This window comes from Hippocampus guttulatus, chromosome 11, assembly GCF_054856545.1.
Source record: "Hippocampus guttulatus isolate MCC_2025c chromosome 11, RoL_Hgut_1.0, whole genome shotgun sequence".
Classification (NCBI taxonomy): domain Eukaryota; kingdom Metazoa; phylum Chordata; class Actinopteri; order Syngnathiformes; family Syngnathidae; genus Hippocampus; species Hippocampus guttulatus.
In genome coordinates, this window is record NC_141271.1 from 4511287 (window position 1) to 4538115 (window position 26829).

A 26829-nucleotide genomic window follows, 5' to 3' on the forward strand; every position below is an offset into this window, starting at 1 on the left:
GTGTTAGAACTATAAAGCGAAGCAACCGCAACCCTGATGTCTGTAAAATAGGAAGTGTGGTGAAACTAACCTTCACGGCGCAAAAAGCTACATTGCACCACGATAGAATGAAACACAAAATAAGGATTCCTCTTCAGTCAATTGAAAACAAAATGTGAATATTTGCAGTATGATCCATTGTAGAGAAAAAGTGCTGTTGTCTCAATTAGGCAACTTCTAAAACAATTATCACAAAGAAAAAGGCTTGTCTTTTGCCCACATTTAATAGTACAGGGTGTCATGCAACCACGAGCGAGTCAAGGTTTTTGTTTTATTGATTATTCTTCAACATTAGTGTGTATTGGTCCTAATTAACTATCTCTAAAGAGAGAGATAAATCATGAATATCCAAACGTGATGAACAATAAAAGCAGTGAAATCAGCATTAATCCTCAAACGATCCCCTAATAATTCTTGATAATCTTTAAATTGTCCATTTTCGGTACAAAATCAAAATTTTTACCAACCTATTGCTCCATTAAATATCATTGCAGCCTCATAATATTTTGTGCAAGGAAATTATAGGAAAACGAACATCACACATCCAACCAGCAAAACCTCACGGCAGATAATAAAATAGGAAAAATATTATGGTAGAGGAAATTATGTGTCCTATCTGTTGAACATTTCGGTGTTTAAATATACTGTGTAATTCTCTTTGATTCTACATATCATTTTTACAGTAAACCTCAGCCAGGGGTGACAAACAGCTTGAAGCAAGCAAACTTGAGAATAGGTGCGAAATACTTTTAAAAAGTGTGTTTTAATATGCTGTGATCAGTGGACGACCACGGAGGCAGGAGCGGCCGACGTAATCCTCAGCTCCAGGCCGGCGAGAGGCGAGAATTCAGGGAAGCTGTCGTAGCCCAGCAGTTGGCGGGTGGCCGACTCCCACGTAAAACCGAACTCAAGCCGGCTGCAGATGCAAGGGTACTGGCGGTCTGCCCAGCGGACCCAGCTGACCGCCTTCCTCACCTTCCACCAGCGGGCTGGCCTGGTTTGCACCAAACATTGACCAAAAAAGACAATTGGAGAAAATGACATCCTGTACTCCACGTTGTACTCTGTAAAGCACTTTCAGCATGACATGGTGTAGATCAAGCGCTTTGTAAGTGCGCTCCAGGTTAGTTCATCATTTAGCATGACTTGAAGCTTCTTCACTGCCAAAAAGGCAATATGATTACGATTTGGTGAATCATGTCAAAACAACCACCGATCCACACAGATGCTTCCTTGTTGCTCCTTTTTGGTCGCTATTGGAAGCCGCATGTGTTGAGTCCCACAGACTGCAATGATATTGCCCCGCATGGTTTTTATTTCCTTCTCATGGTCTCACCACCCGTGGGAGGGGTCAAAGGGGTCGGGTGCAATGCGAGCTAGGCGGCAGCCAAAGGCGGGGACCCTGGCGGTCCGATCCTCGGCTGCAGAAGCTAGCTCTTGGGACATGGAATGTCACCTCTCTGGCAGGGAAGGAGCCCGAGCTGGTGTGTGAGGCAGAGAAGTTCCGACTGGATATAGTCGGACTTGCCTCCACACACAGCCTGGGTTCTTGGACTCTCTTCCACTCTGGAGTTGCTCACGGTGAGAGGCACAGAGCAGGTGTGGGCATGCTCATTGCCCCCCGGCTCAGTGCCTGTACATTGGGGTTCACACCGGTAGACGAGAGGGTTGCCTCCCTCCGCCTTCGGGTGGGGGGACGGGTCCTGACTGTTGTTTGTGCATATGCACCAAACAGCAGCTCAACATACCCACCCTTTTTGGAGTCCTTAGAGGGTGTGCTGGAGAGTACTCCTGCTGGGGACTCTCTTGTTCTACTGGGGGACTTCAATGCTCACGTGGGCAATGACAGTGAGACCTGGAGGGGCGTGATTGGGAGGAACGGCCCCCCCGATCAGAACTCGAGTGGTGTTTTGTTATTGGACTTCTGTGCTCGTCACGGACTGTCCATAACGAACACCTTGTTCAAACATAAGGGTGTCCATATGTGCACTTGGCACCAGGACACCCTAGGCCGTAGTTCGATGATCGACCTTGTGGTTGTATCATCGGATTTGCGGCCGCATGTTTTGGACACTCGGGTGAAGAGAGGGGCGGAGCTGTCAACTGATCACCACCTGGTGGTGAGTAGGCTCCGATGGTGGGGGAAGATGCCGGTCCGTCCTGGCAGACCCAAATGTATTGTGAGGGTTTGTTGGGAGCGTCTGGCGGAATCCCCTGTCAGAAGGAGTTTCAACTCCCACCTCCGACAGAGCTTTTCCCATGTTCCGGGGGAGACGGGGGACATTGAGTCCGAGTGGACCATGTTCCGTGCCTCTATTGTTGAGGCGGCCAATCTGAGTTGTGGCCGTCAGGTGGTTGGTGCCTGTCGTGGCGGCAACCCTCGTACTCGCTGGTGGACACCAGCAGTAAGGGATGCCGTCAAGCTGAAGAAGGAGTCCTATCGAGCCTTTATGGCCTGTGGGACCCCAGAGGCAGCTGACGGGTATCGACTGGCCAAGCGGAACGCAGCTTCGGTGGTCGCCGAGGCAAAAACCCGAGCGTGGGAAGAGTTCGGTGAGGCCATGGAAGCCGACTTCCGGACGGCTTCGAGGAAAATCTGGTCCACCATCCGACATCGAAGGAGGGGGAAGCAGTGCACCACTAACACTGTGTACAGTGGGGATGGGGCACTGCTGACTTCGACTCGGGACGTTGTGAACCGGTGGGCAGAGTACTTCGAAGACCTCCTCAACTCCACCAACACGTCTTCCTTGGAGGAAGCAGAGTCTGAGGACCCTGAGGTGGGCTCTCCTATCTCTGTGGTTGAAGTCACCGATGTTAAAAAGCTCCTCGGTGGCAAGGCCCCAGGGGTGGATGAGATCCGCCCGGAGTTCCTCAAGGCTCTGGATGTTGTGGGGCTGTCCTGGTTGACATGCCTCTGCAACATCGCATGGTCAACATAGTCCCTCTTTTTAAAAAGGGGGACCGGTGTGTTCCAACTACAGAGGGATCACACTCCTCAGCCTCCCTGGTAAGGTCTATTCAGGGGTGCTGGAGAGGAGGGTCCGTCAGGAAGTCGAGCCTCAGATTGAGGAGGAGCAGTGTGGTTTTCGTCCCGGCCGTGGAACTGTGGACCAGCTCTCCACCCTTCGCAGGGTCCTCGAGGGTATGTGGGAATTCGCCCAACCAGTCTACATGTGTTTTGTGGACTTGGAGAAGGCGTTTGACCGTGTCCCTCGGGGAGTTCTGTGGGGGGTGCTTCGTGGGTATGGGGTACCGAACCCCCTGATACGGGCTGTTCGGTCACTATACCACCGATGTCACGAGTTTGGTTCGCATTGCCGGCAGTAAGTCGGAATCGTTTCCAGTGAGGGTAGGACTCCGCCAAGGCTGCCCTTTGTCGCCGATTCTGTTCATAACCTTTATGGACAGAATTTCTAGGCGCAGCCGAAGCGTTGAGGGGGTCCGTTTTGGTGGCCTCAGTATTGCATCCCTGCTTTTTGCAGATGTGGTGCTGTTGGCTCCTTCAAACAGGGCTCTCCAACTCTCACTGGAGCGTTTCGCTGAAAATCAGCACCTCCAAATCTGAAACCATGGTCCTCAGTCGGAAAAGGGTGGAGTGCCCCCTCCGGGTCGGGGGGGAGATCTTGCCCCAAGTGGAGGAGTTTAAGTATCTTGGGGTCTTGTTCACGAGTGAGGGCAGGAGGGAGCGAGAGATCGACAGGCGGATCGGTGCAGCGTCTGCTGTGATGCGGACGTTGTATCGGTCTGTCGTGGTGAAGAAGGAGCTGAGCCAAAGGGCGAAGCTCTCAATTTACCGGTCGATCTACGTTCCAACCCTCATCTATGGTCACGAGCTATGGGTCGTGACCGAAAGAACGAGATCCCGGATACAAGCGGCCGAAAAGTTTTCTCCGCAGGGTGTCCAGGCTCTCCCTTAGAGATAAGGTGAGAAGCTCGGTCATCCGGGAGGGGCTCAGAGTCGAGCCGCTTCTCCACATCGAGAGGAGCCAGATGAGGTGGCTTGGGCATCTGATTCGGATGCCTCCTGAACGCCTCCCTGGTGAGGTGTTCCGGGCATGTCCCACTGGGAGGAGACCCAGAGGAAGACCCAGGACACGCTGGAGAGACTATGTCACCCAGCTGGCCTGGGAACGCCTTGGGATCCCCCGGGGAGAGCTGGAAGAAGTAGCTAGGGAGAGGCAAGTCTGGGCTTCCCTGCTAAAGCTGTTGCCCCCGCGACCGCGGTAGAAGATGGATGGATGGATGGATGGATGGGTTTTTATTTCACCACGCTGTTTGTTTGCCCGTTTGTGCTTGTGCTGTTTGCTACATGGCTCGTAAGAGAGCAGCAACTCCAAGTGTTTAGCTGCTTGAGAGAGCCAGCCATTTTAAGTGCTTAATAAAGTTTAAAAATCTAAAAAAAGTACAATACAGTGATCCCTCGCTATTTCGCGGTTCGTTTATCGCGGCTTCGGTGCATCGCAGATTTTTTCAAACATATTCATAAAAATAAAAATATTTTTTTTTGAAGTCCGCAAAAAGTCCGCGAGAAGCAGTGAAAGTCAGCAAAACAACAGTGAGTCACATAGAGCAACATATAGAGTACATGTGGGGTGAGGGGGTGCTGAGAAGATGTAAAGCCATGTTGATTGGCTTTGCATCTTCTTTCTGTCTTATTACGTGGGTTACTCTTTGATCTTTGATCAGTGTCTAAGTGTTGTTTACGATGCTGCGAGTGTGTGCCCATGCTTGCGCGTGTCTGTGTGTGTGTGTGGCTGAGAGAGAGAAAGAGAGAGAGAGAGAGAGAGAGAGAGGAGGCTTATAAAAACAAAAGCAGGTCTCTTCCATCCTTAATTGTCTAATCATCCTTAATTGACTAATCAAAACACGTCTGCAGCACGCAGTGGGATCGCTGGCCTGTGTGTGTGTGTGTGTGTGTGTGTGTGTGTGTGTGTGTGTGTGTTAGTGCGCTCTGCTCAAGCGCAAAGGCCCACGTGGGGCATTTTTTTTAATTTTATGTATATGTTTATTGGTCGCTACTTCGCGGATTTTCGTTTATCGCGGGTGGTTTTGGTCCCCATTAACCGCGATAAACGAGGGATTACTGTAATATCTGGACTGCGGCCAATCAGAGGGTCTCACCCTAGACAATCTATGATTGGCTGAAAACATAATATGCATGTCCTTTGAGCGATGGTAGCTTGGCAGGCAGATGGCACAAGTGCAACCTCTGGCTTTTCTCAGTTGTGGCATTGTGAAATTCGGGCGCCCGCACACCCAAATTAGGTGCACCATAGGGCCTTGTACATTTATGATTTATTTATTTATTGCTCTGTGATAATTTGAGTGATGAAGAAGTGCAGTCCACCTTTACGTATCATGTTTCATAAGGTGATAAGGAGGAAGTTTTAAAATTTGTTTACACAATATGTTTACGAGTGGCAAAATAACAATGTCGTGGTGAAAGCTTCCTCGACTACACATGAAAGTATTTAGTAGGTTTAGACCTGTAATTGTAGTCGACAAACTGCCTTTCATATTAATGCTTCATGCTCCATGCCTTTATCGTCTGATAAATATTAATTGCTTGTTTGTTGAAAAATACAAAAATAAAGCACCTTGGAAGAATTACTGAAAATTCAATCGCAATTTTGAGGGGGAAAAAAAAATCGCAATTTGATTGTTTTATAAAAATCTTTCAGCCCCATACCAGAAACGCAATGGACGCACGTAGAGTAGGTCTTGAATCTCACGCATGAATAAATAAATAAATCGAAGCTACAGAAAGAAACAGCTTGAATGTTAAACAACATCTCTTTTGTCCGAAAGACGAATACTTCATTTCATTTTGTCCTGATCTTAGAACTGATATTGTGTTCATTTCTACTTAAGTTTCACTGAGTCACATGACCACGCGCAGTGTCTGATGATACCAGTTTGCAAATGAAGTGAAGCACCCGTGTGGAAATGTCCCGCCTGTTCATTGAATTGAGGGAATGTTCCAATTGAAAATCCGAACTTTTAATATGTGATGATCACGGTGGGAGTCACTCTGGCATGAATACAGAAGGCTCACCTTTCACCAAGAGCTACTCTGTCGGAAAATCCATAACCCGAAATCCAAGTCAGCTGTCTACCAGATTATCATACCCCAAGAGTTACAGGAAGATGTCTTCAAGCTGCTCCATGGTAATCCTGTGGCAGGCCATTTGTCAGCAGAGAAGCTTCTGCAGCACACTCAGGTACTGTGCTACTGGCCATTCATGTCTCGAGATATTCGTGAGTGGTGCAAGAAGTTTGTGCCATGCGATGCTCGACGCAATCCTGCTCCACGTCAGAGAGCACCCATGAAGACAGTGTCTGCAACCTCATCATTCCAGAAGATCTGCTGTTGTGGACCAAATGTCGACAGCTCTGCCTGCAGCCCTGGGCTTGAGTTCCAGTTCCTTTACACGCCCAGGCCGCCATGATGTTAAGCTTCCGTCTTGTTTCAAAGACTTTGTTCTGAAATGATTGTATGTTCCTGATGCCCCTTTATTTATTTATTTATTTATTTATTTATTACCCCCCTGTGCAATGTTGTTAATTTGTTGTAACCTGGATTCTAGATTAAGTGATCAAAGTAGAAATGAGGACATTTCTCTGGTGGGAGGGGGAAGAATGTAAGCTTATGTTAAATTATGAATTATTTTCATTTTATATTTGAGCATTATATTCTTTTGTGTTACAGTTACCTAGGTTATATTCCGTTTAATAATTGCTTAAACAAGTTTATGTTGATATTATCTGATTGGTTAAGAAAACCAGGAAGTGTTTTGTGTTTCCGGGAAGGAGGTGTGTTCTTGTTCGTTCGTTCGGAGGTGCAGACGGGGGAAAATAAAAAGCTGCCTTCAAAGGATTCTGCAATTCCCTTTACTTTGGAGTCAGCCAGTCCTCCATTAAGCGCCTTCAGCTGGTCCAGAATGCCACTGCCCGCCTCTTGACTGGTACTCGTAAGAGGGAGCACATAACTCCTACTCTGGCATCCCTTCATTGGCTCCCCATACATTTTAGAGTTATTTTCAAGATACTCTTATTTGTTTTCAAATCTCTAAATGACCTCGCGCCACCTTACCTCTCTGAGCTCATCCGCCTCTACACACCTGCCCGCTGCCTCAGGTCTGCCTACCAGACATTATTAGAAGTACCAAGAACTAAACTGAGGCTCAGAGGGGATCGAGCCTTTTCTGTTGCTGGTCCCTCTCTCTGGAATGACCTCCCACTGACCATTTGGCAAGCCTCCTCGCTGCCCATCTTCAAATCCCTCCTCAAAACTCACTTGTATTCTTTGGCATTCGATTCAGCATGACTTAGATTTGTTCTTGGTTTTACTGTTCGGTGCTTTCTACCGTCTTTGTTACCGATTTGTTTTACTGTTTATTGTATATGTTAAATTGCTCCATGTACAGCACTTTGTATGCAGTGATTTCTGTTCGAAAGTGTTCTATAAATACAATTGAATTGAAATTGAATTGAATTGAATTGAGTGTCACCTGTCAGTATCCTCCAGACAGAAGAGCGTGCGCAGCAATACGCCTTCTGGGAGCTTCTCCAAGCGCATCAGCTGCAGGACCAGAAGAGTTGCCAGAAGCCTCAGAATGTCAGTACGGGCCTTTGCACCTACACACGCACAACAAGTGGAAAAAACAAAAGCATGAGGTCACAAAAAGGGAGATAATATCATTTTTGAAGTCTCACTAAACATTATGGATCACCACTGTACCTAAACCACCAATCAAAAAATGTTGATGTCTTCTGCGTAAGTTAGCCTACTATTTACCATACCATTTTAATAGGATATGGATTTTTTGAGCCTGCTCCCGATTTTTGGCAGAGAAAAATACAGATTACAGATGAATTGGCTGATTAATTGAAACATATATAGTGCATAAAATACCCCCCACCCCCATTTTTTTCCCAAGATGGCGCCCGAATAGGCAGCTGTCGGCAAGTGCTCTTCAAGAGCATTGCGTTTTTTTGTTGTTTTTGTCTTTTGTTTTATCACATGGTGGTGTTGTTACATTGTGTGGACCTGATGTGGACTGTTTTCAGCATTTTTGGCCACGACATTCGTCAAAGAAATCTGTGCTTGGTGGTTGGGCCTTCTCGGCGGCACGCGTGTACCAGCACTGATTTGGATTGGGAGGAATGTCGGCGCCATTTGACTGTCGCTGCTGGACAGCCCCAGGGCGCTTGTGTCTTGTGCCTGAAATAGGCAGCATTTTCACAGCCCCGCTTTGTTCAGTGCGGCTGGATGGATGCATGGCTTGAGGAGCCGACGATAAGAAGAAAGGAGCGTCAGCGCAGAGCGCCGATGCGTATGTGGAACTGGGAGTCACGGCTTGGAATTGAAGCGGATTTACATGGGACAGGAGAAGAGAGCCAATCTCTCTTTTACGTTAATGGATGCTTCTTGTGGCTTTCAAGCTTAGCTTGTAGCAGATGTGTGCACATTGCGGTATGACGTCTTTGATCCACTGGTGAAAAGAACACTTTGATTCGCTCCTCTTTCATCTAAAACTGCTTCAGATAACAAAGTGTATGCAGGAAAGTGGTTAAGGTTGCACGATTGTCTGTGTCTAATGTGTTGTCTTGTATTATTTTGTCATTTTATGTTAACTTTTCTTTTGATGGCAGCGCGGACACCTGTAGCGGCTCCTCTTGTTTTATGTTGTCTTGAGAGGGAAGAAATTTCATCTGTGCTGTACGGCACATTTGACAATAAAGTTGTACTTGAGTTAACTTGATTTAATTAATGAACTTCTAAGGGCGTTCATCCTTTTCATATGTATGTGTTTGTGTTACCAGTCGTTGAATGTGTGTTATAATTAACACATTTATGTTGTTTGATTTTTGTTGCACGATGTTTTTATTCCATTACAGTGGTACTTAGTAACTTGAGTGGGACAGTGTCCCCATTTGTAATTCGTAATGTTGGTAAATCAAGGTACATTTTCCCATTGAAATGAATGGAAATGCAATTAATATGTTTCAGCGTTATATTGACATTTTCCAATATATACAGTATATCCCCCCTCCCCAACCGGAAACCGGAGTACGAACACAAAACCCATGCAGGCACAGGGAGAACATGAAAACCCCCCACAAAAAGACTTGATTCAAACCCACATCATAAATTTACATGAAATACATAAACCAGGGTTACTTGAGTACAACTGCTGTAAATGACAAACATCAGCCATTTGGCCGATTATTTTGGCCGATGTTTGAAGGGTCATAATTGGCCTAATAGTTAATGTTTCAGATCAATTTCTCTGTATAAATTTCAGAAGAAAATGCCTAATTCCAGAGGTAGATAAAGTCCTAAACATCCTTCTTGAGGATTATTATTTAAAACATTGCAATCAACAATGTAAAAACAATATTGGTAACATAATGTTCAGTCCAACAGGAAATGGATCTCACCGAGGGAGAGGATGCCTTTACTTTCGAGGAACGCGGCAAAGATGTCGAGATCCACATTGACGTACTTGCCCAGTTCTGTGCTGAACTCCCAGTAGCCCTCCTGCAACACAAATTTCACAGGGTGTGTGTCTTCAAATGTTTTGGTGCTCATTTCATTTTGCTGAGGTACCTAATGAAATGACCAATAGGTGTTGAGCGAAAATGGCCAGTTAAAAAAAAAAAAAAAACATCTTGAACACATTGTCATTTTATGACTTACCGAAATCTGCATCTGGAAGATTCTTTGCCAATCCAAATTAAATGTAACGTGATCAATGCCACCCACTGACATGGTCTTGCAAAAAGGGCTTCTGCCAAATGTGGTCCTGAAATAAATGATGTCTGGTAATTAATATACTATGTGATGAACATACAAACACTACCAACACCAATGTTGTTGAATTAATGTGCTTACATTTTTAATATATTGAAAATATGTAAACAGCATTGCAAACTACAGTGGGCAACTGCTTAAAAACTGTTCACTTCAAAGTTAAACCTTACATTTACGCACGCATGCACGCACGCACGCGCACCCACACACGTAACAAAAACAATCACAAAGATTATGGTCCAAAATCACAAAGATTGTGGTATAAACAATTGAATGACTTTTTAAACGACTGAATCACAAGAGTTGTCATGTTTAGAAACTTACCCGGAGGTCTGTTGAACTACTTGAGATCTTGGCATTGCTGAATCAAAGTTGAGAGCTCTGTTTCCAAAACTGACTTTCCGTTGCACCTTATCAAGTGCAGCCTTGCTTTTAGCTTGGCCCCCAAATGAAAAACCCACCGCAGGCAGTGCGTCACAGGGCCAGAATTTTGTCCCTGCAATTCCCTGTTTGGGTAGGGAATCAGAAATACCTCCACTAGGGTGGCCTGAAGAAAACGCTGTCAGTTGTTGTCTGAGTGGCGGGCCACTATAAGCGTCGTCTTTGGATGCAGCTCGACCAAGCAAGCGATAAATTGTCGCCTGCATCCCAGTCGAGTCTGAGTCGGCCAAACTCGCCATCGACAGCTGTGCTGGTCTGGCAGGTACTATGCCCTGTAAACTCTGGTTACGGGAAATATTGAGAATGCGGTCCCCAAGAACACCGGTGGGTTGACATTTAGAAGGTGAGCTGACGCGAATTTCGCGTAAAACCAGACCCCAAGGTGTAGGACTGTCGACTGATATGCCGACAGGCCGAACTGGCGGTGGAAGAGGAATATATGATAGACGGTCAACAGATGGTGGTGGAGGGGGAAGAAATGATGGGCTGCAAGGTGGGGGTGGAGGGGGCGGGGCAAAAGATGATTGGTCAAAACGTGGAAGTGAATAAGCAACAAACGGAGGATGACCAACAGGGAGTGGCGGTGGAGGTGGAGGGAGTGATGAGCCCAAAGTATGGATGCTTTTTGATGGACGGCCCGCATCGATTGATTCGCTGCGCGATTGAAACACACGCCCAGCTTCAGCATCCGTCATTTTAAATCGCTCTTCAGCACCCTTCAATTTGTACGGCCTTGTGGTGACACTCTTGGACATGGGCATTTCCTCAAATGTAGGTGAGGAAGCTAGACTCGGACTCTAAAGAAAACAAAAACAAAAAAATAAAACAAAACAATGAAGAGTTATTGTACTGCACAGACGTGCCTAACAAGTAAAGAAATGAGGGCAGAGAGACGAACCGTGGGCGAATATTGGGACGTCTCACTGGAGTCTGAGCCATAACTTTGAGCCTGCATGACAGACAATAGACACAAGCAGCTTAGAAAGACGACCAGAAGTAACATGAGCAACCAAGATGACGCGACAGGTGACATACACTGCCCAGAAATTCGAAAAAATCATCAACAATCTCCATGTCCTCCTCCTTATCTTCTACAGTTTGAGGAGATATCCAGTTGAGGTAGGGAAGAATGTCCACATCTTCTTCCGCCAACAACTTGGGGATGTCCGTGAATCCCTCATCTGCTTGATCCGGTTGCTGAAAGTTCAAAAAGACTTTTGTCATGACATATTTGAGTGGGGACCGACAGATGAATCAGTCAAAGTGACAAGAAAAAACAAACAAACCCTTTCTTCAATGGCCACAAAGCTGGTGAACTGAGACAGGATGGAGAATTCTTTGCTCAAGTCAATGATGAAGGACTTCAACTGGGTTTTCTTCCCCTGAGGGCACAGGCATACAATTTAAAACAGTTTAGACTGTTGCCAGGTTTGTTGATACTGTATATGTCTGAGAGGTACTTTCATTCAAATACACCAAAGACCAATAATTACAGCACACCTCCATCCATTATCTGAACTGTTCTTATCCCAACGAGGGTCGCGGGCGTGCTGGAGCTGATCCCAGCCGTCTTTGGGCAGTAAGCGGGGTACACCAGGAACTGGTTCCCAACCAATCACAGTGTAACACACTTTTTCAACCCTATTTTTCTATTGAGATAAACCCGTTTTGTCTCATACGAACCACCTCTCACCCTGCCCCCCAACGATGGGGCAAATGCAGAGTACAGCAAAGCAAGGGAATTTTGAGGAGCCACTAGTTTTCAGTCAGCCCAGAGGCAAGAGCAAAGTGAGTCCTCAAAATTCAAAGTAATTCTCTGTAATTTCGCTTGTGGAAGTAGTACCTCATAACCGAGCCACCAAATGAGTGGATGAAACTTGTCAATCGTGTGTGCAGTGGACAAGTAAAACCAGTGTATGCCAGTCTTTCAATGCAATGATGAGTTGGAGAAACAATCACTCGTGCTCATGTGATTGACTGAGCAGATGTGTTGACTCTGTTAAGTCATGTTTTGTCCATTACTGGTTTTATTTTTGGGCGGTTTCCATTTCATAATTTTCTTTGGTTTGACAGGGCATTCACTGGTGTCAGCTTTTTGTCAATAAACTTTGATTGATATTCTATGAGTGGTGTCATTTATATGACTTCCACCAAACTGAGTGACAGGCTAGCTGCCACGTGCTTGTCACTTGTTATTAAAAATATGTCTTATATGTCTGCTTCACTGGAGATTTACTCCATTTAATGCTCAGTTCATTTTAGAAATGTGTTTTTTATTTCTTTCTGACAGATTAGAATGATTAACTTCGAATGACAATAAATGGCACAGTTTCACTTCCCAGTGACTGCCTGCCAGGTGTCTTCAAGGGATTACAGTATTTCAACATTATCATAGTTGTATTTTAAACGTACATCTCAATAAACTTGAATATCACAGAGAAGTTCATTTATTTCAGTAGTATTCATCAGTTGGAATTCATACAGTACATTGGAAAATACATCTCAGAAGTCCAATTCCTCTAATTTTTATCTTAAAAATATTGCCACATTTAGTTTCTTATGTTAAAAAATAACCCTCAACCCCTGCCCCCAAATATTCTCTTTTGAATTTGATCCCTGAAACTTGTTCTAAAAAAATGGCAGAGACAGGGGCAACAAAAGACTGGGAGAGGTGAGGACAGCTCAAAAAGACACATGTATGGAACAATACACATGTGAACAGATTCATTGTAAAAAGGTGTGTGTCATGATTGCGTATAAAAGGAGCATTCCCAAAAGGCTCAGTTGGTCACAAGCAAGGATAGGGCGAGGTTCACCACTTTGTGAACAACTGTGTATGCAAATAGTCCAACAGTTTAAGGACAACGCTAATCAAGGTACAGCTGTAAGGAATATAGTCGTCCATAATATCATGGAAAAATTAAAGACAATCTGGAAAAATCTCTGCACGTAAGCAGCAAGGCCGGAAACCAACACTGAAAGCCTGCGATTCCTCAGGAGGCACCGCATTAAAAACTGGCATGAGTATGTCATGGACATTGCCACGTGAGCTCAAGAAAACTTCAGAAAACTATTGCCAGTTCTAGCAGGTTGTCGCTACATCTACAAATACATAAAAAAAAGAAGTTGAAACCATGCAGAGCGATATGGGTGGTTCTCAGAATGTATGGTCTAATGTTCAACCATGAGAAAATACAACATCAGCCGTAACCTTGTCAGAGTCATACAACATCTGTACAGCGAAGCTACCAGTGCAGTTCTCTACAACGGAGCCATCGGTGACTGGTTCAAGACAACAATTGGAGTGCGCCAAGGATGTCTTCTCTCTCCCATACTCTTTAACATCTTTCTTGAGCGTGTTATGGCGGATGCCTTGGCGGACCTAGGAGGTAGACCAATTACAAACCTTCGTTTTGCTGACGACATTGCCTTGCTTTCTGGAGAAGAAAACAAACTTGCTAGCCTAGTTCAAAGGCTTGACAACACCTCCAGAGCTTATGGTATGGAGATCCATGCCGACAAAACAAAAATCATGACCACAAACAACAATGGCATTCTCTCTGACATTGAAGTTAATGGACAGGCACTAAACTGTGTGTCAAGCTTCAAGTACCTCGGAGCAATTGTGTCCGATGAAGGATCAAAGCAGGAAGTCCTTGCCAGAATTGCTCAAATGACTGCAGCCCTGGCAAAACTCAGGCCCATATGGAAAGATAATAACATCAGTCTGGCATCAAAAGTGAGACTGCTGCGCTCACTTGTCACCTCGATCTTTCTCTATGTTTGTGAAACACGGACCCTTACAGCAGAGCTGCAGAGGAGAATACAGACTATGGAGATGAGATGCCACAGAAGACTTTTGGGTATCTCCTACACCCAACATGTCACAAATGAGGAAGTCCCGTTAAAAGATCAGACAAGCCATCGGCCCACATGATGACCTCCTATCCACTGTCATTAAGCAGAAACTGAGGTGGTACAGACACGTCATCAGATCCTCAGGCCTTGCAAAGACCATCCTGCAAGGCATTGTACAAGGTGGCAGAAGAAGAGGGAGGCAAAAGAAAAGATGGGAAGATAACATCATTGAATGGACTCACTTGAAACTCAATGAGGCAATGAGAGCTGCCGAAGACAAAGAAGGATGGAGAGAGCTGGTCAACAGATCGTCTGTGGTGCCCCAACGACCCTCTGGGGTTACGGGATAGACGAGAGAGAGAGAATGTTCAATCACTGACCCACTTTGAGAGAGAATATTTTCTTCCCTTTACAATCATTGTCAAGTCAAGTCAACTGTATTTATAGAGCACTTTCAAACAGCCATCGCTGCATACAAAGTGCTGTACATGGAGCAATTTAACATATACAATAAACAGTAAAACAAATCGGTAATAAAGACGGTAGGAAGCACCAAACAGTAAAACCAAGAACAAATCTAAGTCATGCTGAGTCGAATGCCAAAGAATACAAGTGAGTTTTGAGGAGGGTTTTGAAGATGGGCAGCGAGGAGGCTTGCCGAATGTTCAGTGGGAGGTCATTCCAGAGAGAGGGACCAGCAACATAAAAGGCTCGATCCCCTCTGAGCCTCAGTTTAGTTATTGGTAATTCTAATAATGTCTGGTCCGCAGACCTGAGGCGCCGGGCAGGTGTGTAGGGGCGGATGAGCTCAGAGAGGTAAGGTGGCGCTAGGTTATTCTGAGATTTGAAAACAAATAAGAGGGCCTTGAAAATAACTCTAAAATGTATGGGGAGCCAGTGAAGGGATGCCAGAGTAGGAGTTATGTGCTCCCTCTTACGAGTACTAGTCAAGAGGCGAGCAGCGGCATTCTGGACCAGCTGAAGGCGCTTAATGGAGGACTGGCGGACTCCAAAGTAAAGGGCATTGCAGTAATCGAGCCGGGATGTGACAAAGGCATGAATTACTGTCTCAAAGTGTTCATGAGAGAGGAGAAGTTTTATTTTGGCCAGCTGTCTAAGGTGAAAGAAGCTGGATTGAACAACGGCACCAATTTGCCGATCAAGTTTAAAATCAGTGTCCAGTTTAAGGCCCAAGTTTGAGACTATTGACTTAAGATAAGGAGACAGGGGGCCCAAGTCTACAGGATGGGATGTACAAGGGCCACTGGGACCAAATAGTATCACCTCTGTCTTCTTTTTATTGAATTTCAAGACATTTTGTGCCATCCAGGTTTTGATTTCTTCCAGGCAGGACAGGAGTGGCCTTAATGAGAAGGCGTCTTTTTTGCTCAGTGGGACATAGATCTGGCAGTCATCTGCATAGCAGTGGAAGGGAATACCATGTTTCCTTAGGATGGAACCCAATGGGAGCAGATACAGCGAGAACAGCAGAGGCCCCAGAATTGAGCCCTGTGGAACACCACATGACAGGGGAGCAGTGTGTGACTCAGAGCAGCCAAGGCTGACACAAAAGGTTCTGTCAGCTAAATAGGACCTAAACCACTCAAGAGCACTACCGCCAATGCCCACCAAGTGCTGCAAACGAGTCAGCAGAATACTGTGTTCCACTGTATCAAATGCTGCAGTTAAGTCCAATACAACTAGACACACTTGGTCTCCATTGCTTACAATATTGCAGACATACCGCTGAGATATTGACTGAGATTTGTGCTGTCGTTTGTGTGTGAATGTATTTTGAGTGGTGAAAAATAGCCATTGCGGCCACTTGATCTTGTGACATGCCAACACACCTCATGGAAGTAGGGGCCCTTAATACCAGGGGTGGCCAGCCTTTTTTGACCAAAGATCTACTTTTCAAGCAGCCAATCTCCCGCGATCGACACCTACCGCACGTGCACACATACCCGCAGGCACACTCGCGTAAATGCACGCAGTTTGTGAAAAGGAAGTCACTGCCTACCTTAGTAGAGATCTGACACGGACACAAAGGATGCACTTTTGCAGCGTGTTAACTGCATGAGCATCACTATCGTAGCTCATGTGTATCGCTTTAAAATGATTCTGCTGGTGCTCCAGATTCCCATTCTTTGTCAGAGCCATTGGCGAAATGTAGATGAAACAAACTTTGATTGAGAGTAATACAATAATAAATAAAACAATAAAAAGATATATACTCTGTGTGTGTGTGTGTGTGTATACTGTATATATATATATATATATATATATATATATATAAATTCCTTGTCTCACTTCTGGACTGAGATGTCCGATGTTTTCCCCGGGATCTGTTGCAACCACTCATCTAGTTTGGGGGTCACTGCCCCGAGTGCTCCGACCACCACGGGCACGACTGTCACCTTTACCTTCCAGGCTCTCTCCAGCTCCTCTCTGAGCCCTTGGTATTTCTCGAGTTTCTCGTGTTCCTTCTTTCTGATGTTTCCATCACTTGGGACCGCTACATCCACTACAACGGCTTTCCTCTGCCCTTTATCCATGATCACGATATCTGGTTGGTTCGCCATTACCATCTTGTTTGTTTGTTTGTTTGTTTATTGAACATAAAACATATATACAGTAATAATTTGACAGAAAATAAGGTAGATTAAAAAAAAGTAAAAAGAAAGAAATCAATCTTCATTCAACAGTTATTATGTTCAAGGGAGTAGGAAGAAGTAAAAAACTTATCTAGTCCTACCCCGTTATGTGTTTATATCTAATAAATCATTTTTATATCAATCAGAAAAGAAAAAAGTAAGAAGAAAGAAGTCTCCATTAAGGCTCATACTTTACCCTTAACCGTGATATTTTTACAACTTTTGGTTTGTATCGGGATTATATACTTCCACACCCTGACACTCTTGTGTCAATTTTCTCTTGTATTCATAATGGATATTTATATACCTTTCTCTATTTATCAACTTAGTTCTGATTTATCATTATATTTAATGTTTTGAATTTATCATTTTAACTCTGATTGATGTAGGTTGTTTGTACTATTTTTTTGAATTTGTTTTTGAACTCAGCAAGCGATTTACTCATTTTCAGGTCCGTTTCGAGATTATTCCACAGATTAACACCTTTGATAGATACACTTCTTTGCTTGATGTTTGTTCTTGTTTTGAGTTTTTTGAATAAGTTGGTACCTCTTAAATCATAGCTGCTTTCTCGAATTTTGAAAAACTTCTGGATGTTTTGGCAGAGCAGGTTATTGTGTGCTTTGTACATTAATTGGGCAATTTTTAAGTCAACCAGGTCATAAAATTTCATCGTATTTAATTTGATAAATAGTGGATTTGTAGGTTCCGTATATTTTGATCTATTAATAATTCGAATTGCTTTTTTTTGTAGGTTGAGAATTGTTTTGCAGGCATTTCCCCATATTTCCACACAGTAGGTCATATATGGTAATAATAATGAAGTGTATAATGTGTACAAAGATCTCTTATTTAGCACTTCCTTGGTTTTGTAGAGGATCCCTACGGTTTTGGCTATTTTTCTTTTTACGTTATCGATATGTGGCTTCCAACATAGTTTTGAGTCTATTACTAATCCGAGAAAGTTGGTTTCATACGCTCTTTCTATCTCAATTGAGTTTACCATAATTTTAGCTTGGTGTTTGATTGGTCTTGTGCCAAAAACAATTAACTTCGATTTTTTCAGGTTAAGTGACAATTTATTTCTGTCAAACCAGTTTTTTAATTTGTTTAATTCGTTTTCTACGGTTGTCAGGGGCTGTTTCAGATTTATTCCAGAACAGTAGAAAGTTGTATCATCAGCAAATAGGACACATTTAAATTGTTTTGAGACCTTGCAGATATCATTTATATATAAGATGAATAGTTTTGGACCAAGCACTGACCCCTGAGGAACTCCGTGAGTGATTTTCAGTTGATTCGTTTTTTTATTGTTGAGTTGCACGTACTGATATCTGTTTTCTAAATAACTTTTTATCCATTTATAAGCTACACCTCTAATGCCATATCTTTCTAGTTTTTTCAATAATATACTGTGATCTATTGTGTCAAAAGCTTTTTTTAGATCTAGGAAAACCCCAACAGTAAATTCTTTGTTGTCTATATTAGTGGCTATTGCTTCCACAAACTCCATAACTGCCATTGAGGTGGTCCGTTTTTCCCTGAAGCCATATTGATTCTCACTTAACAGCGCATGCTTTTGTATAAAGCTATCAAGTCTGCGAGAAAATAGTTTTTCTAATATTTTTGAAAATTGTGGTAGTAGTGATATTGGTCTATAATTTGTAAACCGATGTCTTTCTCCACTTTTATAGATTGGAATAACTTTAGCAATTTTCATTTTTGATGGAAAGATACCAGCTTTGAATGACAGGTTGCATATGTGCGTGAAAGGTCGCACTACATATTCTATAATCTGCTTTATTATTGTCATATCAATATTAAAGCAATCAGTTGACTTTTTATTTTTAGAAGTTTTTATAATATTTGATACTTCTTCTTGTTTTACAGCAGTAAGGAACATCGTGGAGGAGTTTTTTTCTACATATCTATCTATTTCAAACAAGTTTGTTGGATCAGGAATTTGTTTTGCTAGGTTACTGCCGATGTTGACAAAATACTCATTAAATTCAGTTGCTATTTCTGCAGTTTTTTCCAAAATAGTATTTTTGCCTTTGATAAAATACTCTGGATAATCCATTTTTTTAGGACTATTTCTGATTACTTGGTTAAGTATCTTCCATATTTCTTGTGTGTTACTTTTATTCTGCTCTAATAGTGCATGATAATGATCTCTTTTACTGGTTCTTATAATATTTACTAGTTTATTTTTATAGGTCTTATGTTTTTTTTCTTCTTCAGTTCTCAATTTTAAAAACAATTTATATAAATTGTTTTTCTTTTTACAGGCGTTTTCTATGCCTTTCGTTATCCATGGCTTACTTGGGTCTTTATACTTTTTGGAGACTTTAGTTAATGGAAAATGTTTATCATATAAGGTGATTATGGTAGACTGAAATACTTCAAACGCTGTATTTGGGTCTTCGTTTGAGTAGACCTCGGTCCAGTTTTGTTTTTCTAGGTCTTGCTTAAAGGCATCGGTGGAGCGTTGGGTTCTTAGTCTTATTTCCGTTATGTGAGTTGTTGACTTAGCTTTTCTATCAAAATAATTATGAAAAACTGCAAAAACAGGTAGGTGGTCACTTATGTCATTAATGAGAAGTCCACTTTCCATTTTATGATCAGTCTTATTTATAAATATGTTATCTATTAATGTGGCCGTGTCAACTGTTATTCTGCTAGGTTTCAGGATTACTGGGAAAAAGCTGTTGCTGTACATAGTATTTATGAAGTCGGTTGGTTTTTTTGTGTCCATTTGGGTTTAATAAGTCAATGTTAAAGTCACCACATATTATTCGTGTTTTCTTATCGTTGTTGTAACTGAGCATATCTGTTAGTTTTAAATTGAATGTGTCAATACATGATCCTGGTGTCCTATAGATGCAACTTATGATGATATTTGATGCCCTTTTATTATGTATTTCAATGGTTAGACATTCCATTAGGTTTTCTATTGTGTTTGTCAATCTCTCGATTTTACTGCATTTAAGTGCTTTGTCTACATATATTGCAACCCCCCCTCGTTTTTTGTTTTCCCTATTAGTTGCAAACATTTCATAACCTTCTATTTCCATTTCAGTTGTTTTATCTTCATCAAGCCAAGTTTCTGATATGGCAATTATTTTAAATTTATTGAATTTAGTCAGGTATTCTTTGATTTTTGTGAAGTTTTTATAGAGACTTCTACTGTTTAAGTGTATTACTGAAAGTGCATTTTCCAATTTTATATTAGTGTTGAATTGTTCATCCAGGTAATAGTCAGAGTTTGTTACCCTTTGTTTGTTCTGGAAGAAGTTATTGTCTGGGTCCAAATTGTTCTCGGGATCGAATGGCTTATAGTCAATGTCTTCAAAGGGTTGGAAGTCCATGTTTTTGGGATGTGAATTTCCCGCTCCCACGTGGTCGTCGCTGGCTCCCTCGCGGTCGTCGTTGGTTCCCTCGCTGTCGTCGCTCGCTCTCTCGCCGTCATCACTGGCTCCCTCGCAGTTGCTGGCTGGACGTCTCCTGGGTGCCTCGTGGTCGCTGGCTCCCTTGCGGTCGTCGCGACTCCCTCACGCTCGCTGGCTGGCTGCCTCCCGGCTCTCTCACGCACGCTGGCTGGTTGTCTCCCGGCTCCCTCAGGCTCGCTGTCTCCCGGCTCCCTCGCGGTCACTGGCTCCCCTGCAGTCGTCGCTGGTTTCCTCTCGGTCGTCTCTGGCTCCCTTGCGGTCGTCGCTGGCTCCCTCGCGGTGGTCGCTGGCTTCCCTGCAGTCGTCGCTGGCTTCCTCGCGGTCATCACTGGCTCCCTCACGGTCGGTCGTCGCTGGCTCCCTCGCGGTCGGTCGGTCTTGAAAAAGTTATTGTCAGTCTGGATCTGGAAGTCCCACAGGATCTTCGCTCTGTCATTCTCCACCACCTTTGGAGGTGTTTCCCATTTTGACCGTGGGGTTTCCAGTCCATACTCCGCACAGATGTTTCGGTAGACTATGCCAGCCACCTGGTTATGGCGTTCCATGTAGGCTTTCCCTGCCAGCATCTTACACCCTGCAGTTATCTGTTGGATCGTCTCAGGTGCCTCTTTGCACAACCTACACCTTGGATCTTGTCTGGTGTGGTATATCTGGGCCTCAATGGCTCTGGTGCTCAGGGCCTGCTCCTGAGCAGCCAGGATGAGTGCCTCTGTGCTGTCCTTCAGGCCAGCCCTCTCTAGCCACTGATAGGACTTCTTGAGATCGGCCACTTCAGTTATGGTCCGGTGGTACATCCCGTGTAGGGGCTTGTCCTCCCATGATGGTCCCTCTTCCAGCGCCTCATCTTCTGTTCCCCATTGTCTGAGACATTCTCTGAGTACGTCATCCGTTGGAGCCTTCTCCTTGATGTATTCGTGGAGCTTGGATGTTTCATCCTGGACAGTGGCTCTCACACTCACTAGTCCCCGGCCTCCTTCCTTTCGGCTTGCGTACAGTCTCAAGGTGCTGGATTTGGGATGGAACCCTCCATGCATGGTTAGGAGCTTTCGGGTCTTAACGTCCGTGGTCTGAATCTCTTCCTTTGGCCACCTTATTATTCCTGCAGGGTATCTGATCACTGCCAGGGCATAGCTGTTTATTGCCCGGGTCTTATTCTTGCCATTGAGCTGGCTTCTTAGGACTTGCCTCACTCGCTGGAGGTATTTGGCCGTAGCCGCTTTCCTTGTTGCCAGTTCGAGGTTGCCATTGGCTTGTGGTATACCGAGGTACTTGTAGCTGTCCTCAATGTCTGCTATTGTTCCTTCAGGGAGTGAGACCCCTTCAGTGCGGACTACCTTTCCTCTCTTAGTCACCATCCGACTACATTTCTCAAGCCCTAATGACATCCCGATGTCGCTCCTGGAGATCCTGGTTGTGTGGATCAGGGAGTCTATGTTCCTTTCACTCTTAGCATACAGCTTTATGTCATCCATGTAGAGGAGGTGACTGATTGTAGCTCCATTTCTGAGGCGGTATCCATAGCCTGTCTTGGTGATTACTTGGCTTAGGGGGTTCAGTCCTATGCAGAACAGCAGTGCCATTGGCTTCAAGTGTGGTTTTCCACATCCTCATCGAGTTCGCAATGAAGGCTCTTAGGGTCCTGTTCACCTTATACAACTCCAAGCATTCAGTGATCCATGTATGTGGCATCGAGTCATAGGCTTTCTTGTAATCAATCCAGGCTGTGCACAGGTTGGTACGTCGGGACCTGCAGTCTTGTGCGACTGTTCTGTCAACCAGGAGCTGATGTTTGGCTCCTCTGGCCCTTCTGTGCTTCGCTCATGTATTGATCCATGTGTCCACTTATCTTAGCCGCAATGATGCCTGACATGAGCTTCCATGTTGTGGAGGGACAGGTTATTGGCCGATAGTTGGATGGGACTGCACCCTTTGAAGGATCCTTCATGATCAGGATCGTTCGCCCTTCGGTTAGCCATCCTGGGTGAGTCCCATCCCTCAGCAGCTGGTTCATTTGTGCTGCTAGGCGCTCATGGAGTGCTGTGAGTTTCTTTAGCCAGTAGGTGTGGACCATGTCCGGACCTGGTGCTGTCCAGTTCTTCATATCTGAGACTCTTTCCTGTATGTCTGCCACTGTTATGGTAACTGGGTTCTGTTCAGGGAGGTTGCTGTGCTCCTCTCTCAGGGTCACCAGCCATTGTGCACTGCTGTTATGTGCAACCTCCTTCTCCCATATGCCTTTCCAGTACCTTTCAGTTTCCAGTCTTGGTGGGTCTGTTGTTAGGACCCTGCCACTGAGCGTACACTTTCGCAGGTCGTGTTGCGAACAGCCTGTTTATTCGTCTGGCCTCATTCTCTTTCGTGTACCGCTTTAGGCGGCTGGACAAGGCTTGGAGCCTTTGTTTGGCAGTTTCGAGTGCTTCAGGTATGGTCATCTGGATGTACCTCTCGGGTATTGGCCTTTTCATCACACCTCTCTGGGCCTCCGTCAATTGACTCACATCTTTCCGAGCCGCCTTGATCTTAGCCTCCAACCGTCTTTTCCATGGTGGCTAACGTATCTCATGGCTTCCATGGTTGCTCTTATAGCCAAGCATCTCAAGGATCACTGATGCTGAAGCGTATATCAGCTCATTGGTTTCCGTGATCGTTACGGTAGGGATCACCCTCAGTGCTGCATTCACACTTTGAGACTTTCAGGTGGTACTTCACATAGCCGTTGTAATCGGTTTCTAGGTTGCCCAGCTTTCATTCTCGCCATGATCTTGGCTTTCAGGTCAGTTGCTGCCTCGCTCAGCATTTCATTAATTGGGGCTGGCCTCCCAATCTCATCATCTGCATTCATTGGGGCTTGCCTCCCAATCTCTGGTATGACCTCCTCCTCTGATCTGGCAGCCTGGGGCCCTTCACCATGGAACCTGCGTTGTACCTCATCAATCTCAAGTTGTGACAGCAGTTGCCGTTTGTGGATGTTGGAACACTGAGCTACTAGTTGTGTCGTGGTCAACCGTGACTGTGGGTTTCGAAGTGACCATTTAGCCCACATTCTTTGTATGTAACCCCTCTGACTAGGGTTGCTTGAGTAGTAGCATTCCAACAGAGCCATGTTATCGCATCTCGCCCATCTCCGCTTTGTTCCAGTAGCCCATTTTTCATCAAGGTGCTCTGGTTCCCCAGCACCTGACGCAGACCTTGTTTGGCTGGGCGACGTCTGAGCCGGCATGTCATTCATTTTATTGTCTCTCATCTTTGTATGAGGTAGACATTAGCGTGAAGGATCTTGCCCAAGGACCCACACTGGATGGTGTTATGTGCTCATTTTGTGCCCCAAGCGGGATTCGAACCACCGTCTCCCGTATGCCAAACCGATGCCTTACCAACTGAGCTATCCAGCCGCTATATATATATATATATATATATATATATATATATATATATATACACACACTCGTGACCCCCAAACTAGATGAGTGGTTGCAATAGATCCCGGGAACAACATCGGACATCTCAGTCCAGAAATGTGCAGTGCTGGGAACAGCAAGGATACTGCGCAGAACCCTCAAGCTTCCTGGCCTCTGGTAGAGGACCCGAGCTGAATGAGGGACGGACACCACCCGAGGCATAGGTGTCAAACTCAGATCCTGGAGCGCCGCTGTCCTGCATGTTTTCCAAGTCTCCCTGCTGCAACACACCTGATTCAAATGAACAGGTTCAATATCAGGCTTCCGCAGAGCTTGCTGATGATCTGATCATTTGAATCAGGTGTGTTGCAACAGGGAGACTTGGAAAACATGCAGGACAGCGGCCCTCCAGGACCTGAGTCTGACACCTATGACCCGAGGGGTGAGACGAGGATTTTTTTTTAACACACACACACACACACACACACACACACACACACACACACACACACACACACACACACACACACACACACACACACACACACACACACACACACACACACACACACACACACACACGGTCACCTTTATGTTCCAGGCTCTCTCCAGGCTCTCTCTAAACACTTGGTATTTCTCCAGTTTCTCATGTTCCTTCTTTCTGATGTTTCCGTCACTTGGGACCGCTACACCCACTACGACTTTCCTCTGCCCTTTATCTATGATCACGATATCTGGTTGGTTCGCTCGGTCATGTTCCACCACTTTTGGAGGTGCTTCCCATTTTGGCCTTGGAGTTTCCAGTCCATACTCCGTACAGATGTTTCGGTAGACGATGCCAGCCACCTGGTAATGACGTTCCATCTCGGCTTTCCCTGCCAGTATCTTACACCCTGCAGTTATGTGTTGGAATTCTATATCCATCTATCTATATCTATCTATATATCTATATCTATCTATATCTACAGTATATATAAAATCGCAATAGCACTGATTGTAATTACAAGCTGCAGTTACAGACCGCAAACAACTTCTGGTGATGCAGGTCGCGCCCCACCATAAGTTAAAGGTCAGCTGCTTATTTAATTTGATTTATTTTATTTTTTTAATACTTTTGTGTGAAAGTGAAACTGATAGGTTGCCGAGAGGGTGCAGTCTATACTTAGACAAAAATATCCCTTTTTAATAACAAGCACACAGACCATCACCACCAAACAAGCCCCGATTGTCGACCGAAAGTAGGAACAGCTAATTCGCCGGGCTAGCCACCGGAGCCCTGAATAGCTTCGGGAATTAAAGGCAGCTAGCCGATGGTAGGCTATCGGATCACCAAACATCAGCGCCAAGAACTGTGATCATTTTCAACTTTCAACTCCTGGTACATCCTGATAAAATAAACCATGCTGTAAGAGTAATTGTGTATAAAAAATGGCACGCCCGTGATGGGTCCACAGCTGCTATCGCAAACCGCCAACCGTCAGCATGACCCCTCCAATTACCTAGGAATACATTGTGCGTGTTTCCCCACCCCTTTGGATGTTTGTGTGTTCGGCCACTCCCGAAGACAATAAAGTGGAGAGACGAGTGAAGGGTTTTCAGAGCTGTTTTGAGACTCATGTTCAAGTTCTCCTTAGGAGAAAAAACAACTCTGCTGGACTCCTAGTCTCTCTTGTGATTTAAAGTTTGTCTTAAGGGTCTGATTGCCTGACTGAGCTGACACATGCCTTCTAAAAAAGTCAAACAACTCCTTTTGAGGATAATGCCGCGGTCACAATGAGTGTTCTCTTACAGTTAATGGAGCAGCACAGAGTTCTACAAGGACATGCGATTGCGGGACAACGTTAAACTTTTCATTCAGCTGATCATGGACAGAGCGAATAAGAGGTGTACATGAGCTGAAAACGAGCACAGAATTGACTTAAAAAATAAGATGTAATGTTCTGAGATCGAGATAAAAATTTCCATCATGAATTCCAAGCAGGAGTTGGCTAGAATGTTCACCAAACTGGATTACATTGAGAACCAGAGCAGGAGAAAAATAATTCAATAAACGGAATTTCCGATGAGAAAGAGGAGAACTGGAGTGAAAAAAAGTGCATGTTTTCAAAATACATGGGCCTATGTGGCAGAAATACGAACAGTGAGCATGTTCAGAGAATTGGTCAGGACCAGAAGGTTGGAAGACCGAGAAAAAGCTCCTTTGGGTGCTAAGATTTACATTCATCAAGATTTCTCTGAATCTGTGCAACAGAAGTGGAAAGAGCTCTGACCGAAATTGAGAGCTGCCAGAGGGAGGAGATAAAGACAGAGCTAATCTTCTTTGGGGACATCCATGCTCATTTCAGAGAAACAATGGCAACCTGCATTTTGCATGCGTCACAACATCAATCCAGATCTGTCTCCCACTGAAAACGTGTCACAAATTATGAAGCACAAAATATAGCAACTGAGACCGTGCAATGTTGAACAACCAAAGCTGTATGTCAAGCAAGAATGGTAAAGAATTCCACCTGCAAAGCATCAAAAATGAGTGGCCTTAGTTCCCAAAAGCTTATTGAGTGTTGAGGAAAAGGTGATGTAACACAGTGGTATACATGCCGCTGTCACAGATTTTTTTGGAATGTGTTGAAGGCATGAGATTCAAAATGAGAGAATATTTGCAAAAATAAGGTTGTTGTCGTTAAACATCCAAATTTCATTGGAATTTGAGTCTGTACATTTGTGAGGCACCTCATGTTCAGCTTCGTTGGAATCAAAGCTTCCGTCTTCGTAGTCTCTAATGAGAGCTCTCGCTGTCAGCTTGTGAAGAAACTGCACACATACACATTACAGCACTATGATCAACCACATCATTCATCATGAAAATAACACGTCACTTGGCAGAGTGTTGCATCCTTATACCGTGCCCCTCGTCTTCTGCAGTTCACTCGTGGACACCATGGTATTTAGTTCCTGGCCGCTCAGGTTTCCAAGCAGGGTAGCCTGCAACAGACAAACGGCAAACTCAGATCAGTAATCTCAGCAATCAAATGTTGTACTGAGAGTGGTCAACTGTTTTTTTTTTTTAACATTTGATGGTTAATGACATTTAAATGTATTTTTCTTTGAATTTTTTAAGCCTACTTGGGACACTTAGTCCTAAAAAAGGAGGAGCCTCAACTAGAGGAAAT

At 44.5% G+C, this 26829-nt stretch overlaps 2 protein-coding genes across 4 annotated transcripts in view; both read right to left on the minus strand.

Moving 5' to 3' along the window:
- Window positions 1-244: 244 nt before the first annotated feature.
- parp4 (poly (ADP-ribose) polymerase family, member 4) overlaps window positions 245-26829 on the minus strand; it is an 82527-nt gene continuing 55942 nt past the window's right edge. For 2 of the 3 annotated variants that reach the window (XM_086123969.1, XM_086123968.1), the window contains exons 28-37: window positions 26561-26641; window positions 26390-26470; window positions 11587-11682; window positions 11336-11497; window positions 11199-11249; window positions 10184-11097; window positions 9746-9851; window positions 9487-9586; window positions 7554-7680; window positions 245-1033 (exon numbers count right to left, since the gene is read on the minus strand). In XM_086123969.1, the coding sequence (XP_085980095.1) occupies window positions 817-1033; window positions 7554-7680; window positions 9487-9586; window positions 9746-9851; window positions 10184-11097; window positions 11199-11249; window positions 11336-11497; window positions 11587-11682; window positions 26390-26470; window positions 26561-26641 (1935 nt within the window). In that variant the 3' untranslated portion in view covers window positions 245-816. Of the gene's footprint in view, window positions 1034-7553; window positions 7681-9486; window positions 9587-9745; window positions 9852-10183; window positions 11098-11198; window positions 11250-11335; window positions 11498-11586; window positions 11683-14400; window positions 14492-26389; window positions 26471-26560; window positions 26642-26829 lie in introns of those variants that run through there. The other variant, XR_015102293.1, reaches the window with a different exon arrangement.
- On the minus strand, window positions 18993-23945 carry LOC147197843 (uncharacterized). Its single transcript, XM_086123971.1, has one exon. It carries the CDS (start codon window positions 21839-21841, stop codon window positions 20081-20083), a length of 1761 nt encoding a protein of 586 aa, XP_085980097.1. The 5' UTR covers window positions 21842-23945; the 3' UTR covers window positions 18993-20080.